This window comes from Clytia hemisphaerica, unplaced genomic scaffold, assembly GCF_902728285.1.
Source record: "Clytia hemisphaerica strain Z4C2 unplaced genomic scaffold, Clytia hemisphaerica genome assembly, whole genome shotgun sequence".
Taxonomy (NCBI): Eukaryota; Metazoa; Cnidaria; class Hydrozoa; order Leptothecata; family Clytiidae; genus Clytia; species Clytia hemisphaerica.
Genome location: NW_027104200.1, coordinates 931,962 through 951,959, shown reverse-complemented (window position 1 = coordinate 951,959; position 19,998 = coordinate 931,962). Strand labels below are relative to the sequence as shown.

Genomic DNA, 19,998 nt, shown 5'->3' with positions numbered 1-19,998 from the left:
GCTTTTTTGGCAATCATTTCATATTTCTCTCAGTTTGTTGCAAAGTCAAACATGCGTCCAACATCTTCAAATTCTGAGACTGAAATCATAATTCTCATTTCAATTTCTTGGTTTGGTTTTAATCATCAAAAGTTACTTTTAGATTGCTAGCGCCGCCTCCGTATCTGAATGCCAAGAAAAGCATGAATGAATAAGATTGACTGATTTTTTACTGGCATGGTTGCTTTGACTTGCGCCATTTTGATTGTCGAAAATATCGCGGTTGGATCACAGATCTGTAAAGCCCGAAGGGCTAGATTTGCGGCCTTGGTCAAAAAGTGAAGCTCATCTTTGGAAGGATTTCCTACCAGAGTCACGTGACTAAAATATGCAATTTCACCGGTTTGAGAGATGTGAAATAGCGTTTGCCGCCTACTTTTTTTTATCTCGCGCTCCGAAAACAATTAAAATGCTAGATCCTATCCATCGGCACGAAATTTAAAAAGTCAAATTTTTGCTTCACTTTTTTTTGCTGGAGAAAGCTTAAAGTTGCCTATCTAGCCCTTCGGGCTTTACAGATATCTGTGGGTTGGATAGGATAAGCATTCTTGAATATGCATTCGATGTGAGTGAGGCAGAACTTCATCAGTTTTTGCTGAAACGAAGGCAAGACTGAAAAAATCGCTAACCCGAGTTTCACGCTAACCCGAGTTTCATAGTATAAAGATGTCTGAATTGGACGTGTGTCTTGGAATCCGAAAAATGGTTTAACTAGATAGGATAACTGGTCACAGATTTTGTGTCAGAGGTGTGTCCAAATTTAGTTGACCACCGTGTTGTTTTTAATTTTACCTCTGATTTGGGAACGTTCGAATTTCAAAACATTCAATTCCCGCTGTTAATGACCAGCAGAATAGAATAGAAGATGGTGGGCTAGGCTCTTTAACTGAACATAGACTTTTATTTGGAAAGCCTTATCCAATCAAATAGGTAGAGGTCAGTGATATTTACTTGTTCATATAACATTTGATACTTTAATTCTTACATTTTCTAGACACAAAAAAATAACAAAAAAAATTAAAAAAAAACGATAAAAGTCGCATGGTTTGCAAATTAACATCAACCTGGTTGGTTGTTTGGTGGTTGAGAATTCTATAACCTGAAAAATGATTGGCTGATACGATACATCTCTTTAAAATTTAACCAATCACAAAGAGAGATTATCTGAAACAATTCAAACACAATGGAAGAAGGGCCTTACATGTGGACAGTTGATTACTATGGCTCTTTACACAAACTTAATCTGTCCACAATGGAATTCCAACGTCTCCATCCTTATGACCCATCTACACGACGTAATACTTTCAAACGGATTTCATCATCCACGACGTGTATGTGGGGCATTGGAGGTGACCAAAATGTCTACATGATGGTTTTTAAAACAGACTCCCCAATTATTGCTGTTGAGCATTGTTATGAAAATCAAAGGTGGTATGTTGGATTAGGATTCTCCGAAAAATCGGTAAGAAAATGGAAAAATTTTACGATCCGATTTCTTGAAATGATCTCATTATCGATGTTAAGAATTTTTTCGAAAACTGAAATTTTAATTTGGGCACTGGTTTTTCCCAAAACATCTTTCACAAATTGGAAAAGTCGGGCTATTCGAATTTCAATTCCTGTCAATTCTTTGAACAGTTATGAAAATCAAAGGTAGTATGTTGGATTAGGATTAGGATTCTCCGAAAAATCGGTAAGAAATGGAGTAAAAAAAATTGAATTTTAAGATCCGATTTCTGGGAAAGGGGATCGTTGCTTTTCTTTTACAATTGAACTGACGTCTCGAATATCAATGCGTTACATCTCTTTGAAAACCAAAATTTATAAGCGGGCCTTAGATTTAACCAAAATTTATTGAAAAATCTGGGAAAATCGGGTTAAACCAAATACAAATTTCAGTGGTAATCTGGATACTTTAATTTTTTTTTCAGTCCTGTCAAAGAAATCGAAGGAATTAAATCTTTATATAATTCAAACAAACTTTATCCCCGTTAGGGTTCAAATCAACAAATTTTTGCCAACTGTAAACTAATTTTGACATTTGTTTTACCATACAATAGCTCATCTCAACAGACCGTCCCCATTGGAGTTCAAAAGATGGTAAAACGGAATTGAAACGTGAAAATTTTCGACTTCCAAACGACCGCTGGCAATGGGAAGGAGACTGGTATCTAGATAAAACAATACAATGCGATACAAATGTAAGTTGTTGAATTGCTTTTTACTGACGCAGTTTACTCAAACATTCGAAAACCTTTTATGTATAAAACTGTGCTTGCTACAATTTAATTTAGTTTAAAGTTACCCCAAAACATCGGGGTTTAAAGATATGCAAAGAAAATTATATGTGAGATTGGATTTTATCAAAACTCGATAGTAATCGTACATTTTACTAAATTCTTTTTTTTCAGGGCTGGGAATACGCACTTGACTTCCCACGAGAGTATTACGGATACAAAGCAAAGACGTCATTTGTTCGACGACGTCGGTGGATCCGCAAACGAAAATTTATTGATTTTGATACGTGGACCATGGTAAAGGGAATCTGTTACGTGTGAATTCCTTGCCCATATTATTGAATTCCTTGTTTTGGCAAGCATATTCGATACACTTAAGAAGTACGCCAGTAAACTTAAACCAGGGATGCGTGGTGCGAATCCTCGCTCCTTCAAACATGTTGTTCAGTTCATAGATAGCCTAGTCAGCTGATGTTGACCTCGTGAAGACTTATATACACAACTTATATACATGACATTTTACGATTTGTTTTTGTCCCTCTCGCCTTTCGCATGTTTTTGCCATGCAAACAGAGTGGAGGGACGGAAGAGTTCTGAAACGCGCGCAACCCCTTTTAGCCAGAAGAGTAACTTTCTAGATTTACGTATAATTTCCTGGTTTTTCGAGTAACTTCATTTGCTTATTATTGAATTCTTTGTTTTGGCAAGTATATTCGATACACTTAAGGGCTCTGACCATAGTGAGTTTTTAATATTTGCCACTTACAAAATATGAATTTCTGCCTGATGTACTGGACAAAACTTTGGCATGTTATACATTTTCTGTTAGGCCAACTATCCGTGAGTCTGAAAATTTAAAAATCGCAATGAAGAAATTTGATAAAGAAGAAAATGAAGACTTTTGCGAAGAAGAGTATTTCAACTTTGAAGAGCTTAGTTTCGGCGAAGAAAAAACATTTTGAAAATATTTTTGCGGTAGATGGTGTATCTTTTATCGAACTGAAATATTTTTTCAGAAAATTTTTCTAAAAGCTTATGTGCTTCAAAATCTTGAAAATAGTGCTTTTTGATCAATTTTCCATCCCAATTTTTCATAGAAAAACAACCATAACTTTTGATGCATTAATTTAGAAAAATTTTCCGAAAAATTTAAAACAATTCAATTCTTTGCGGACAGTTTGAAAAAACTTCGAAACAAAAAGATTAATTACCTAATAAAACTTAGCACTTTTTATAAAAGAATGTGATGCAACATATTACTAACGTCTTCTTAAAGTTCATAACGTCATTTTCGCAATTAAGTTCTTAATTACTCTTAAGGGATTTGATTAAAAAGCAATTTATAAAGGCAATTCTTTGTTAAAAGTGTTAAAGAATCTAAAACATAACTTTTATGTTCAGGTACTAAAATCAATTTTCCGACTATGGTCAGAGCCCTTAAGAAGTACGCCTTAAACCAGTAAACTTAAACCTGTGATGCAAATCCTCACTCCTTCAAACATGTTGTTCGGTTCATAGATAGCCGAGTCAGCTGATGTGGAAATAGTCGAAAGGTTTTTGAAAGTTCTAGCTTATTTGGCTATCCATGATAAATGTCAAGAAAGTTTCGGATTTTTGGTGTGTAGCGCATATAAAAAAGGACTACTCGTACTCGGCGCCTTACCTGTTTATTTCTGCTATATTTTTCTTGATATTTCAGATTCCCACTTTATTAAAGGACGATCCATTTCATGACATTTCGGTCGGTGGAAACCTCATCCCTGGTCAAACGCAAGGTTTTCTTTCCGTTTGGGCTACTACGCTGACTGGAAGGGTAAGAAGTCTCTACCTTATCGTTAGAAAATTTGTCGGTGAAATTTGATTGGTAATTTACTATGAACATATTTTTCATTTAAATTTGAATACTCTTGTTGCTAGATTTTGGGTTTATGCGCTACTTGCCACATAAATTAAAGGAAATTCAATAGTTACTCAGTTTATTGTTGTTTTCCAGCCTTGAATCCGACACGAGTCTAATGTATTTTTTGTCGGCAAGGATCTTCTGTCAGTGCAAAGTGACGAATCCTGGCGAATCTTTTCTCAAGTGACGGATTTTTTTGCCTCACAAATCTTTTCACCGTTCGTAGAAAAAAAAAGCTGAAGATTTCATTTGAGCTTTTTTGTTATGTTTACATAACATCTATAACATACTTTTATGTTATGTTTTGGGTCGGCAATAAGTACTAGTTACCACATGACTTATCGTGCAATACACGTTTTTTTTAAAGAAACTAGCAAGCAGCCTCAATGTTTCTTAAGAAATCGGCCTTTTGAGCCTTAAATGTTTCTTACATGTTTCTAAACTTTTTGACATAATCAGCCTCATGGAAGGCTGGATTGGAAGGTTCTTAAGAAAAACCGAATTAAAAAATTGTTATTTTCTCATTCTCAGCCTCAGCATGTTTCTTAGATGTTTCTTAGTTTTTAGGTATTTTGAGGCTCATGTTTCTTAAAAGTGTGTTTCTTAAAAAAAAACGTGTACTCGATATTTTACTCGTTCCAAGATTTTATCAGTATTTATACCGGATTTTACTTATTCCTTTTCAGGTTTTCTACCGTCAAGGAGTCAGTCGCACGTGTCTTGAAGGAGAGTCCTGGGTCGAGATACCGATGGACGATTTCAATTTAGTTCAAATTTCCGTTGGATCATCAGGAAGGTTCTGGGGTGTCACGTGGGACGGGGAAACAGTGTGTCGTAACGGGATTGACCATTGTAGTCCTTCAGGTCGGTAAACATGGAGGTTTTTCATGTTACATAACTTTCGCTATCATAGAAGCAAACGTTCGATTTGTGTAAGGCATCGCCTCTACATATTAAAACGCTTGCTTCCAATATGGCAGAAATTACTCATCAAAATATGACAAGAATTTTGAATCATTTTGAAATGGATCCTTGTTTTTGGCCCTTCAAAAATTTGAAATTCTTGCAAAACGTTGGTAGTGGTGAGACACAGAATCTCTCAAACCGAAACAGACTAACAAACGGCAAGATTTATAGTAACCATGGACAGTAAAGGTTAACAATGCACAAAATTTGTAGTCTATTTGAAATTAGATTTATCCTGATTTTTTTTATTTCTGTTTCCTTATTTTTGATTCCTTTGGGCTGTACTTCATACATCATGCGATCTCCAAAATTTTGAAAACCTTCGTAAGACTCTTCAGTGCTGTTTTTGGTGAATAAAGAAGTTTCGATACTTTGGGAAACACTCCTGCGTGTTTCTTGGTGGTTTGTTGAGCGTTACTTTTACATCTTTCAACCCTTAAAAACGTTAGGGAACTGGGTTAGAGTTACCAGGGAGAGTAGACACTAATTGTCTGAAGTCGTTGCATTGATGTTCTCACTAACACATAATTATGATGATATATCATTCCCTGTGGTAAACTTGACCCAATCCCCTATTAACCTTTAGGTTTAATAAGTGTATTCATTATAATCCCCCTAAACTATCTTTTATATCGGCTACTTTAGGCGTACAAACTTTTGCGAGCAGAAAATTTTGCGAGGTCGAAAAATCGCGAAATTTGCGACATTTACTTTCGCAAATTTGAGGAAAAGATGTTTTTCGCGAGCATAAACTTTTGCGATTTGTAGGATAAAAATTTGAATTTTCAAATCAAAATTGCCTTAAAAGTGAAAATATTCCTTAAATCCGCTAAAGACGATTGCTCTTCGACTTTAAAAAGGCATTTAAGGATAATAATATGCCGAAAATTTGATGTTTACTACGATTTCGAAGTTTTAAAGATTTCCAATTTTTTTGAGAATTTTTCGCGAAAAAGGCTAAAATTCGCGAAAATCGTGAAAGTTTCTGCTCGCGAAAGTTTGAACACCTAAAGTACTTGTCAAATTTATCAAATTTATCAAATTTTCTCTTTCTCTTAGGTATTGAATGGGAGGTTGTTGAATCTCCGTCTGGTCAGCAAATTACACAAATCTCTGTTGGTAACTATGCATTGTGGGCGGTTACTAAGGAGAAAAAAGTTTACTTCCGTAGTATCGGTGAGCGAAAAGAAAGTCAGAACACAACAACGAATAAGGGATGGAAAAGTATGATTGGTGAATTTTTGGCTGTAACTGTTAGCTCCAATGACCAGGTACGAACCTAATCATTTACCCTATTTTTTACCAAGGGGGTATCTTACACCACCCTGGCACTATTTTGATTGCAACTCCTGAGAATTAACACATACTCTATCTGACTTTTAACAGAATCTTATAATGTACAAGTCTACCAAATTTTAAGTCAAAATACCCACCAGCTTGGGTTAAGCGATAATCTAATATTATGATAGTATAACAGCCTCAGTCTTGTCATCAATGAAGTGACGTTTGTCTTTTGCTTTCGCAGGTGGTGGCTTTATCACCGGACGGTCTTTTCATCCGGACACGCGTAACTGCGGACGAACTGGTCGGACGGGAGTGGAAGAAACTCAATGTCCAAGAAAACGGTACAACAAGAAGAATTCAATAGTTATAGACACAATTCATCTTTAATAGAAAAGTGCTCCGAAATTGATTTTGATATAGGGAATGCGTATCGTTTATAAAATTCCCGTCCGAGAGCTACCCCAAATTTGGGGCAGCTTGTTTCAATTTCTCGGACTTTTATACACAATACGCATCCCCACCTATATCCAACACATATCAGAGGGAATGCAATGAGTGGACGGCAAAATTGCCGAATAAAAACGATGATCTCTACCGCTTATTCTTAACCAATCTATGATAATTTTCCTAGATCATCATCTTGAGATAGAGCGTAAAATCTTAAGCCAAAGCTTAGAAATTTCGAGTAATTTGTTTATTTATTTTGTATTTTTTACGACGTTAGGGTTGCTTAACTTCGACCAGAAGCACCAAAAATTTGATTTATTTATTTATTTTCACAGTCAGCATGGACCTAATGTGCAGCTGTATCAGTATGGGATCAACTCGTTTTACCAACACCTTCATTCAAGACCTTGGCAAACTGAGAATTTCGCCCAAAATTAATTTATCTATTGCTAACACTATGAACACAAACTGGAGAAGGACGATCTTGAAAGAAATATCACAAAGAAATACGAAAGATCAAGACTTTGAAACATCTGATTTATTCCAATCAGCAACTTCGGTAAGGAAACCAACCTCGTTCCTAGTCTAACCCAGGCCTTATGATTTCAATTTTTCTGCAAAGGCCGTCCACTGTTTTTTTGCACAAATTTTTGATTTGATAGTTGAGGCAACAGTGCCACGATTTTGAAAAGTGTACTTGAAATGGAGAAATCCTAGGAAAGGAGTGGCGCCCTTCCCTACCTTCGGGTAGACAGCTAGAGAGAAGGAAGCTTTTGGCTCACCTCTGAATGCGTTCGCTTAAAAAACTTATTACGATCTATCTTTCCAAAGAGACTTCCCCAATATTTGAAAAGGGAGCGATTGAATAAATAAGCATGAAGGTTTTTCTAATTGAATGTCTGAAAATGAAAATCTGTACAATCCATCCGTAACATAAAACCTTCTTAGGGAGCTGGCAAATTTTTGGGTTAAATGAATTGTTGAGGTTGAGGTTGGATAGATACCTGTCAGTTAAATGATCCACGTACTATGAAATTACTACCATCTTTTACAAGGCTAAAATCATATTCTTTTCAGTCTCTCAGTAAATGGAACAAACATTGTTATTGTAAATGTTTAGTGGACCCACATTATGATATATGGGTGGACGCCCACTTGAAAATAGTTGCCCGCCCGCACGAACAAGACGCAACCCAAACTGTGCGCACGTTATTTGTATATTACTCGTTAAATGAAGAATTCAAAGAATGGACTATAGATATTCAAGATTTAGCCTGTGTTTTCCAGCTAAGGCATGCTTCTAAACCGTACACTATGGCTTTATTAGCCTATGATCCTGATAGCCTGGATGTTAAAGAGAAAGTTGTATTACAATTTGAGAATGAGAAACTTTTAAATGAATGGATTGATAGTCTTTCTGGAGATCATTCTAGTGTGTTGGATTCAGGGATACAAACGATCGCTACTTCAGCTTTGGGTGAGTATAATTCATATTTAAATAAAACAAAATCTTTTCGTATCGACAAATTCTTTCAATAGGTTTAAAAATAAGTTTGTGCTTCGCTCTTCTGTCATCAGTTACAAAATTTATTGTATTTTCTCCATCTCTCTGACATAATTACTATAGCCAAGGAGAAACTGTTTTTTACTTCACTAAAATTCAAGGACCGAAGAAAGTATATAAAAATATATGCTTCCGCCCTTACTCTTTGTCCTGAATTAGTAATTTGGTCGAATGAATAGAATTCAACGAATTTCACTGCAGACACTCGTTTTTTTTGTTTTTTTTATTTGACGTATTTAGTCTTAGGGGTCTGAATTCACTTCTAACTTTTAGCTTTAGTGTTCATTGGATTGTCAACCCGGCCATTTAGCAATGCGAGGGGTGACTTCCCTACGATTAGTTGATTTTCTTGGGGTTCGAACCCATAAACTTTTAGAAAAGGCAGTCAGACAAGCTACCTGCTAAGACCTTTACTGTTCCCTGGACCAAGACTTTTTAGGCTCAAATCATGGTATAGCCGTGACTTTAATTCTTTAATTCCCTTGTGACCTTGTTCATAGGTGATATTTTTGAATTGGTAGTGGACAAACACACTAACGAAAAAACACCCGAATATTTCTGGAGACCAATCAGTGGTCATCTAAAAAAAGTCATTCCTGGTTGGAATGGAATTTGTTGGGGGTTTGGATTTGATGGTATACCTTACGTAAGGTGTGACGAATTTCGACCAATGGAAAGTCAAGAAAGTCACGTGATTTATGAGAATCAAAGGTGGAACCCTGTTGAAGGTTTTACAGCGAGGTATGTCTGCTTTTCAGGCCCGGAGGGAGTGGGGAGACTGGGGAGGCTTCAACTTTTAGCAAAATAGACTTCTTCTCTAATTTCTGGCGAATTTAACTCATCTTGAGTCTTTAGCCCCTCCACTTTTACGGTTGTTCCGCCGGGCCCTCTTTTTGCCTAATAGGTAAAGATTCAAGATTCAAGATCCAATAAACTGTCGACTGAGCATCAAAATTCATTTCCCGCTTTTTATTCAAGATTACTGCCTAGCGATCGTTGGGAATGGAGTGACGTCACAGGACAAATGAATTGTCAGAAAGACTCGTATGTTTTACCAACATCCAAATGTCGTTGGACAGATCAATGGACCATCGAGTATGATCCGAAACACTTCGATAAAAATGGTTGGCAATATGCTGTTGATTTTCCCTGGTAAAAAGTTGCATTCTTTTATCGAATTCGAACCCTGTTTTAGCATTGTAATATTTCTTCTCTTTTCTCAGTCATAATTTTTTATTTTTTAAAATAGCACACCGCTATGCAAATGTCATAATTATTACTTTTAACATTTGACCGAAATTCAATCCCACAATCCTTTTCATCTTGCTTTGTAATGCGTGCAAATTGTTACTTTTGTATTGTCAAAAAGTGAAATTGACTTGCAAAAGCAATTAATGCAAAGGATGATGGGATTAAAACTCGGACAAACAGTAATTTTGATGTCTGTTTTTAGAATCACTGCGGTATGCTATTAGATAGTCTAGTATCCCTGGCGATATCACGACTTACTTGGGATGGGACTAGATTCTGTGTTACATCGATGTGTGTTCCATATTGAATTGTACTATTGAAGATGACGAAGAAAATATTCATTATTGGAGCATAATTGAGACCAACCCATATTCCTCATCCCTTAGGATTGAAACCAAACTTAATGCACATCTAGTTCCCTCTTTGAAGTTCAATCGTAACACGGTGAATTATTTGATAATATTTTTTACATTTCAGGGAATACCATAGTTACAAAAGTGTCTATGATTACGTTCGCCGAAGAAGCTGGAAAAGGTTAGTGAAAATCTTTTCGTAGGAAATAGACTTACTTTTTGTAGCTAGTCATGTTTTCAGCTCGAATGTTTTATGGAGATGTAAAATGATCCACTTGTCTATCTCGTACCATTTATCGAAGACTTGGAAACTTGGACTCGTGGAAACAACCCTTAAAGTTTTTTCAACTTCATTTTTCTCAACTATACTCTAGGACTTGCCAAGTGACGTCATCAGGGCCCTGGGAGGAAGTTAAAACGGATGTCAAGATTCAGGACTTGGCTATTTCCATTGAGAAGGGTAGCTATCATGTTTGGGCAGTCAGTTGCTATGGTGATGTGTTGCATAGAAACGGAGTAACGCTGGAAAACCCAAAGGTATGACATTTTTAGGTGTGCATAGGATAAATTATTCTTGAGCTAAACTTTTCTTGTCTGGCTGGGTACGACATCACTATGCGACTGCCCTTTGAGACAAACTTTGATGGGGTTTTCAAAATGAGCTACTGGTTGACAACATTTTGGAATATAATAGTTGTTGGACAGGTTATGATTAATGGATCAAGATATATTTTTAAACAATCCCAAAAGCATTTACACATTGAAGGGGCAAAAAGATTAAACGAGGTCGAACCATTATAATGACCAAGGGAGAAAATTTTGTAACATTTAATTGAAAGTGCATCTCAATGCAGGATAATCTTTCAATGCGATGTAATTAAAACTCTTACCCAGTCCCTCAGTTCGCTATTTTATGATTCTAATAGTGTTGACGTTGTGGAATTATCGGACACAGGTGTTCGTAACGTTATGAATGGATTGATATTGAATGTATGTTCAAACTGAAAAATAAATTTGATACAAATTGATCTAAGTTGATAAATTACAAATTTGATTGAAAAACTTACTTTAGAAAATTTGAGTTGACAAAGCCTTGATATAAAATAAAGTTTAGAAAATATTAGCTTACCAGCCTGCCAAATGTGAATTGATATGTGAAAATAATTCCAAATGGTTCAATGTAAATGTAAATGTTCAAATGATCAATGCAAATGTTCAAAATGAATGTAGAAAACTTGATTGACAAATTTATTCACTGAGTTCTTGAAAACATTCTGATCTCTTCATACCACACTCACGCCTTATGATATGTGATTGAATGAGAGTGCAAAAAGCTGAAAAGTGAGATCTGATATGCGAGCTCTCGAATGCTCACGGGAGACATTAATTGATAAATATAAAAAACTAATTGACAAATGACGTCATAATGACCTATGCGTATAATAATTTTTTTTTAATTGCTTTTCTTATAAATAAATAATATCTTTTGCACGTTCGTGCTACACACGTACCAAAGTCATTCTGTAAAATATATAAGCGGATTCAAGTAGCCTTGTGTACAAGATTAGAAGCAACAAAATAGTTCATAATTTCTCAATTCATGAGAACTTATTGGACAGACAAATACCCTTCGGTTTACTGCAGGTCTGAATGATTCTGCGATCCATTTCACTTAGGGAACAGACTGGATTCAAGTGCAAACAGATGTTCCCGTGAAATCAATTTCTATTGGTTTAAAGTCACGTGTTTGGTCACGTGTTTGGTGCGTGGCCGAGGACTCATCATGTTACGTGAGGGCTGGTATCGAGAAAGAGAAAACAATAGGAAGTAATTGGTTGCACTTACCAAGGGAAACACAAAATATTTGTCACCTTTCGATTGGGAAACGTGTGATCACAGCTATAGACGATAAAGGTTTGTTTACACCAAGTTTTACATTTTTACACTGGAGGTTTACCGGAGAAACCGGAGCGTTTGTTGCGGGTACACTCTTTTTTTGTAAGTATACGTGAAAATCGGGTTGAGGCTCAGCTTAGCAAAATCCCATTTTCAGCCTTTATTTTTTCTTATTTACATGCTTAGACTTCGATCTGTTGATTTTCTTTGTTGATTTTCTTTCTTCCGAATTTGAGCCTAAGTATGCTTATAAACGTTAAGCTTATAAAAAATAAGAGTGTACTCCATGGAGAAAAAAGGGGAAAATTACCATACTTAAGGCCAACCGATCCAACATTTTAACATGCCTTTTTTCTGATGTTGGGTGAAATGTTGGACCAGTTTGCGTCAATTCAAATTTTTGGAAAAAAATGAAAAAATATTGTTGGACGGTGTTGGATGAAGTTTGATCGCCATCAAACATTTGCGGCGAGATCAAAGAAGCTCTCTCATTGAATTGTGTAATTTTTCGTGTTGAATTTTCATTTTTTTCCAAGTCATGTCGGATGAAATGTTGGATCAGTTTGCCCCGGCCTTGATTTTTGCTTCATCCAACGCAAGTCTTTCCATCAAACATTTCATCCAATATTGGAAAACCATGTTGGATGAAATGTTGGACTGGTTTGCCCTGGCCCTTACGGTTATCTATCCAAAAGTTAGCTCAGCAATCAAATATGCCAAAATCACAAAGCTTCAGATAATGCTGTGCTACAACCACCTTGAAATAAGTTAGCCCAGCTGGCATATAATTTTGGAGGGTTTTGTTGAAACAGTTTTAATGAGCGGCCAGCTTGCTTCATACCTGAAAATATATTCGGAAACATTTATTTTCAGCGAAGATGTTTTGATTTGAATGTTGAGCAAACTTTTGGATAGTTAACGGATAGAGATTGAATTCAAGGAATTAGAAGGAGGTGCAACTTGTTGAAAGAAACTTGAGGTTCTATCTGATCACTACAATAGAATCGATGTGAAACTTTGTCTGGTTTGGATGTATTCACACAAGCAAGTTTCAAGATTGTGATTGGCTTATGTCTCATAGAAAGTTTTGGTTGCTGGGCAATTTACCCTAGCTTCGATTCTATCAAAGCAGATATCTCATTTTCACTATGGAAATTTTTTGTTTTTCCAGGCATTGCTTACGTGCGTCAAGACGTAACAGATATTTATCCCGAGGGGACCAGCTGGCGACCGCTTTGGGAGAATGTGACGGATATTTCGGTTAACCATCTGGATCAGGTATTTTCTGTTGCAACTTTGATAAGAATATCGCACGACATAAAGAAAACAGTATTTTCCATACAAAATCTATTAGTTTTTCATGCGCTATTTGTGAAGTTAGAGGCAAAAAGACACAAATTGGGGATTTTCTCTAAATGCATTTCAACTTTTTTGAATTCGTTTTCACTAGTAGTTTAATTAATTTTCTATTCATAACACTATCAATCTCTTTTCAGGTGGCTTTTGTTCAAAATGGAGACGTTCTTTTATGTCTGGATGTTTTCCGTAAACCAGATGACTTGATGGTTATCTTGAAGGTAAGCTTATGTAATATATCTTGTTATCCAAGACTAAGCCCAAAACTTTTAGCCATGGCTCTTGACCACTAGATCTGAAAGGGGTATTATATAAACGGAATGCTTTTAATCAAACAAAAAGTATGAAAACAGCTTTCTAATGGTACCCAAAAGAGCCTATAATTCTCAGTTACAGACTTGAAATTTCATCACAAAATCACGACAAATTGCAGGCGTGTACAACATTTTAAAAGAAACCATATCTTACATGCTGAGGTCAGTCGTTTTAAAAGGTTTCACGTTCGAAAAATACTACTGCATATTATTACATAACATTTTACAGGACAAATGGATCAGTATTTGTAACCGAGGCTTAATCGGTTCGTCATACGACGAACAATCAGAAAACGAAAGTGAAAGCAGTTCAACGGGAAGAGAAAATCTACCGGTAGCCGAAACACACGATGAAGGAGATTTGAGTTTCTTACTTGAAGACGACACTTCATCAAATACAACTGTTGATCCGTACTCCGTTGACATTTATAGTTTCTATGGTAACAACGATGATGCAGAGGGTTAACGACTTAGCAAATTTTTTACAAAACAAATTTTAGTACGGAGTATCCGTGGGGTGACAGGACAATTTACCCCCTTTTTATTCACGAAAATTAATTTTTGGTCACACATGTTTGTTTTACAGTGGTTGCATGATGCAGACTATTTTCTCCTATGAGAGTGGTTCGAATAAAAAGTGGCTTTTGGAAAAATCATGCTATTAACAACATCCTTTCATACACTTTCATACAGCATTCTTAAACGCAGTTTTAAAGAACAACAAAGAGAAATGGTAAACAAGATAACTGTAACGAACAAGAATTTACTCGAAGGTAATTGTTGGGAATTTATTTTTTAGGGGAGGGGGTAATTGTCCCGTGGTAATTGTCTGGGGAGCAATTTTCCGGGGGAATTGTCACGGTGGGGGGGGGCAGTTGTCCTAAGCAAAACCAGAGTAAAAAACTGTCTACCATATTTTCATATCTTTTCTATACGGGAGTTCTTTTCAAAAGTCCGTTCAATAATATCGATCCATTCACTTTTCCACGTGATCCTACTAGTCACGTGGTCAAAGTTTATAATCACATCCCATTGCATTTAGCAAAACAGAGGACAGAAAAGACATAATTTAAAGCCAAATGTTTATGATGTTTCGTAAAAGAATCTGCCCAGTTTGGCGATCTTTTCCATGTAGATTTGAAATAGATATGTCCGATGTTTAAAATATTGGTACAGTATAGGTAAAATAATAGTGGAATCGAATAAAGGATTTTTCATTTTTTTTAGTGCGGTGATTGTAAATAAAGGTTCATACAATTTTATGAAATCTTCTTAAAAACAGAAAATTTACGAATAAAATTTATTTATTTCTTAATTTTAGTTGAACTAGAACTTGACAATATCTGTCAGTCTGCCTGTCTGTCCGAAAACTTTAGACGTCAAAAAGACGTCAAAAATACTCTAGTTCGCCTGAACTTTGCACAGTTATTGTGCTTCTACACAATTTCATAGATGGATAAGATCACACTCAAAATTTCAGAATTAAAAATTTTCTTCTTCCACACGAAAATAAAACAATAAAATTTTTTTACAGTATTAAATATAGGGAGTTTCTAAACATCGACCAGAAATGGCGACCATGACCAGCGACCACGACCGGCGACCAGATAAATTTGGATTAGCGAGTTTATTTGCTCTCTCCACCCTAGAGAATGTTTAAATCAAGTCCTCAGAATACTAAAAAGTGACCTTTGAAGTAACCAGTCATTTTCTTGACAAAGTGACACTATTTTACAAAATTATTGATAGGGTCATTAAGTATGATGTTTGTAAGCTTTGTTAAACCAAATATTTTAATTATGCTGAATGAGATGCCTTTAGTATGAATGGATAGAACTTTTCAGTAGGAAAAAATTGGGAAGGCCAGTTTTAGAGATATGAATCTAATCAATTATTCTATTGCCTTTATGCTGACAAAATGATTAATTTCGACAGAAATAACAATCTGATGATGAAATACAAAGCTTCTCAAACTATTTTCAAAAAATTTTGTGCCACTAACTATTGTGATGCTGATACACTTTTTTTTTTTATAAGAACCAGTAAATTTTTGCTAAGGCTCGGCTGTTCTTATTTTTTTGGCACTTTGAGCCTTGAATTGTTCTTATTTTGTTCTTATTTTTTCTAAGGTAAAAAACAAGTTTTGGCTATTTACTTTACTATTTAGAGGAATTTAGAAACCAGTGATTCTTTTTGCTATAACTCTCTAACTTCAGCCTCTCCACTGTTCTTAAATTGTTCTTATTTTTTGGCATTTTTGAGCCTCATTGTTCTTATAAAATTGTTCTTATAAAAAAAAAGTGTAATACAAAAGGATAGAAATTAACACCATAATCAAGCTCCAAGAGCGTCGAAATAGTTGTTTTACGTATTTGGCACGTGGCTTTAATTAGATGAGACAGGGGTTAGCTTACTCTTCAATATTAATATTCAAATAATTAGAGACACTCTACGTTCGAGAAAGAGAAAAAACTCGATAACTCAAATTTATCTGGTCGCTGGTCGTGGTCGCCGGTCGTGGTCGTCATTTCTGGTCGACGTTTAGAAACTCCCTTAAATATAAGTAATCAAGTCAAAATGTACACTCTAATGAATTATGTTACTTTTAGATATATATTGTGCTGAAATAAAAATACCACTTTGGATACTCAAGTGGTTTATCATGAAGATATTTGATGGACATAATCTGCAGCGAAAAAAAATCAAATATTTTTTGATATGAAAATGGCGATCATATAAGAAGTTGATTTTCTTCATTTTAATAATTTTCTATTCCTGAGTATCTTTTCAAAGTGCACAAACCACTACCTAATTACACCCCTGTCTCACAGCTCCGGTGAAACTTTTCTCCTCAGTAGGGATAAGTTTCTATTGAAATTTCAATGGGGATAAAAATTTTATTGTTCCAAGATTAAAAAATCCAGTGGGCAATTTTTAAACATTGAATTTCGAATGGGGTGAAATCAAAGTTAATTTCCCAGTGGGGCCGAAATTCTAGGGTATTTTCCAAGTGGGGACGAACTTTTTTTCAAATTTTCTAGTGTGACTGGGGTCACAGCGGGTCTGTGACACAGGGGTGTCGAATTCGAATTCTGTTCAAAGCTACAGCCTTTTTGTCTCCACTGCAGATTATAATTGAGAAACTTACCTTTAGGGAACTTGTTTTGGCGAGCAGCGAAAATCTTAAAAATTTTAATTTTGGCGAATGATAGCGTAAACCTGTTCTATTTTGCCTTATTTTGATGAATTTCAGGGGTTATTTAGGCAAGGAAACAAAAAATTTAATTTTTGCGGGAACTTATTTTGGCGAGTGAGCAAAATATTTGGCCAACTATCAACAGGGCCATTAATTTATGTAATATTAATATTATCTTCCACACAATAAATGAACGCAAAATAAGATATATATTTTTTAGAAAAATAAAAAATAAATAAAAATAAAAATTTTTATCGGCAACCATATAGTAAAGTATAAAATGTACACACTGCATTTAAAAATCATATTTTAGAGAAAAAAACTTTAGAAATAAGTGAAAACAATGAAGTATAAGCCCGAAGGGCTAGAAGTCAATCTTCTTGGTAGGATTTGAAGCCAACAAATCATACCAAAGTCAAAGTTGCGCGGCCTTGAGCGGCTCGCCTGGTTTTTACACAAATGACAGATAAAATTTACCGCTAAATTTCGAAAAAAATATCAGTCATAAACAAAGGAATTGCTATATTCAATCTGTCGTCAAAAATGCGGCGCATTTTTAAGGCTTCACTTTTTCTTGCCTGAGAAAGGTTAGAGATTGAACTCTAGCCCTTCGGGCTTTAAACTCAATGGTAAAAAACCCTGTAAAGGTCAGGTATCAAAAATCATACAATAAATACATAACTCAACATCCAAAACCGTATTTTAGTGCCCGGGGACGAGGGCACTAGCTTTCCGAACTTTACAGAGATGTCCGAGAAAAAATAGAAAATCGATTCTTAGAGAGAATTTTTACTTTTTGGGACCCTTACAGAAATTCTCTTCTAAATTTTGGTCGTTCTTTAGCAGGTTAAATCAGAATCCAGATATTACTACCGGGATGATGATATATATCTTCATTTTTCAGCTATGAAGCATATCATTATTAAAACGATATTCACCAATCACTCATCACTAAGCCATATACAACCACTCATTCATTCATTCATTCATCTATTCATTCATTTTTAGTATCGTTTTGTCCATCTTGCCAATTTTCTACCGAAGATCTGAAATAATGAGCGATAGAAATAGAATGGATAGCTTTACAAAAATAATTGGATACGTTAAAAATTACCAAAAAAATTTATTGGTTAACAGGCAATCCCCCTCCACGCAATAGAGTCTCTAAACTATTGCATGTCTTTTGTTAACTAGTAGAAATCTTATGTCGAATATTTTTTTTAAGAAAAAACCTTTCGTCAAATATTTTTCTAGAAAAGATTTTTCGTCAAATATTTTCATGCTTTCGTCAAATATTTTTCTAGAAAAGATCTTTCGTCAAATATTTTTCTAGAAAAGATTTTTCGTCAAATATTTTCATGCTTTCGTCAAATATTTTTCTAGAAAAGATCTTTCGTCAACTATTTTCATGCTTTCGTCAAATATTTTTCTAGAAAAGATCTTTCGTCAAATATTTTTCTAGAAAATCAACTATTTTCCTGCTTTCGTCAAATATTTTCATATTTTCGTCAAATATTTTACAAAAAAAAAATTTTCGACATATAATATTTCAATTCAAAAAATCTTTCGTCAAATATTTTTCCAGTTAAAAATCTTTCGTCAAATAATTTTCTAGAAAAGATTTTTCGTCAAATATTTTCATGCTTTCGTCAAATATTTTTCTAGAAAAGATCTTTCGTCAAATACTTTCATATTTTCGTCAAATATTTTACAAAAAAAAATCTTTCGCCACATAATATTTCAATTCAAAAAATCTTTCGTCAAATATTTTTCCAGTTAAAAATCTTTCGTCAAATAATTTTCTAGAAAAGATTTTTCGTCAAATATTTTCATGCTAAAGTCAAATATTTTTCTAGAAAAGATCTTTCGTCAAATACTTTCATATTTTCGTCAAATATTTTACAAAAAAAAATCTTTCGACATATAATATTTTTCCAGTTAAAAATCTTTCGTCAAATAATTTATAAGTGGAGTAAAAAGTCACACAAATTTCACAAATCCTTTTTTTTACCAAATGTATAAATTTTAGTTGAATTTTCAGGTACTGTACTCGAAATCGCTTGGGAAGTCATATATCTTTCGTCAAATAAATTTCCGATGCAATCTTTCTAGTAAAATACTCCCTATAATTTAAATCCCTCTGTAATTCGAATATATTAAACTTCAAGTTCGAATTAGCGAGTGTTAACTGTATCACAGACAAGTAAAGAATTTAACATACTTACAAACAAGTCTTGCAATTTTGTAAATACTGTTTAGCGTTTGATATTTCATTCAACAAAATTCGGATGTCATCACTTTCATTCGTATTTGAAACCTAAAAAAAAGAGATTTATCGTGACGTAATTTACCGACCAAGGTCGAGATGGACACGATAGCTACCATTCGTTTAATTTATCTTAACGTGTTGACATTTATATTGTAAAGTAATTTAATCCAGACCTTTCCTAGAGCTTGTCTTAAGGGAAGGTATAGGCGAGTGCACGCAACACATTTACCGGAATTTTAACAATCGCCCTAGACTCTCCTATATACCTTAAAGACATGTTTTTTTTTACTGTACCAAAATCAGGTTTTCGAAAATCGTGAAAATCACTTTATTTTAATTATTTCGTCATTCGCATGATGAATTTTCCCAAAATTTTGATATGTGTTGAAATTTGGGAAGCGCTTTAAAATGAGCTATTTGAAATTTGAAAATTCGGAGTATTTCAGGATTAATTAATCATGGAGTGTTTTGGATCATATCTCACTCCATGACTTATTATTCGGTCCTGAGGAGGTTTCTATGCATTCCTGAGGTAGCCTAAAATCATAAAATAGCCTGAGGAGTAATTTTTTAAAGGCCGGAGTGAGTTATGATCAAAACAAACAAAGGACTTTTTTAATCATTTTTCACTCATTTTAACAATTCTCGTTTTCTTTAGTTCGTTCCTTTCTTATCAACTAAACAAAAATCGTAAATCACTTCCCCGATAGATAGACTTATCAGGAAAATATATACGATTAGAATTAGCACCTAGATTTCAAAAATTATCAATTTGATCTCATTTTCCTCCGGTTTTTTCCAAAAAAAGAGGTCGATGTGAAAATTCAATCCTTTAGCTACACACTGATATAAGTTTCGTATATAAATTGGACACGACAAAGGCCAAATATAGAGCCGACTTTATAAATCCGAAATAAATTATGATT

At 34.7% G+C, this 19,998-nt stretch overlaps 2 protein-coding genes across 2 annotated transcripts in view; one reads left to right on the top strand and one right to left on the bottom strand.

The window, feature by feature from the left end:
• The first annotated feature begins 1,031 nt into the window (after positions 1 to 1,031).
• On the top strand, positions 1,032 to 14,260 carry LOC136815249 (tectonin beta-propeller repeat-containing protein 1-like). Its single transcript, XM_067071692.1, has 17 exons — positions 1,032 to 1,501; positions 2,100 to 2,240; positions 2,451 to 2,573; positions 3,976 to 4,089; positions 4,863 to 5,040; positions 6,202 to 6,413; positions 6,668 to 6,767; positions 7,209 to 7,432; positions 7,951 to 8,350; positions 8,938 to 9,178; positions 9,416 to 9,589; positions 10,166 to 10,222; positions 10,416 to 10,578; positions 11,718 to 11,955; positions 13,109 to 13,215; positions 13,434 to 13,514; positions 13,837 to 14,260. The coding sequence occupies exons 1-17, from the start codon at positions 1,223 to 1,225 to the stop codon at positions 14,071 to 14,073; spliced, it is 3,069 nt and encodes a 1,022-aa protein (XP_066927793.1). The 5' UTR covers positions 1,032 to 1,222; the 3' UTR covers positions 14,074 to 14,260.
• A 3,312-nt stretch (positions 14,261 to 17,572) lies between these two features.
• LOC136815272 (von Willebrand factor A domain-containing protein 3A-like) overlaps positions 17,573 to 19,998 on the bottom strand; it is a 50,218-nt gene continuing 47,792 nt past the window's right edge. Inside the window, exons 35-36 of the mRNA XM_067071715.1 lie at positions 19,029 to 19,120; positions 17,573 to 17,849 (exon numbers count right to left, since the gene is read on the bottom strand). Of these exons, the coding sequence (XP_066927816.1) occupies positions 17,798 to 17,849; positions 19,029 to 19,120 (144 nt within the window). The 3' untranslated portion in view covers positions 17,573 to 17,797. The remainder of the gene's footprint in view (positions 17,850 to 19,028; positions 19,121 to 19,998) is intronic.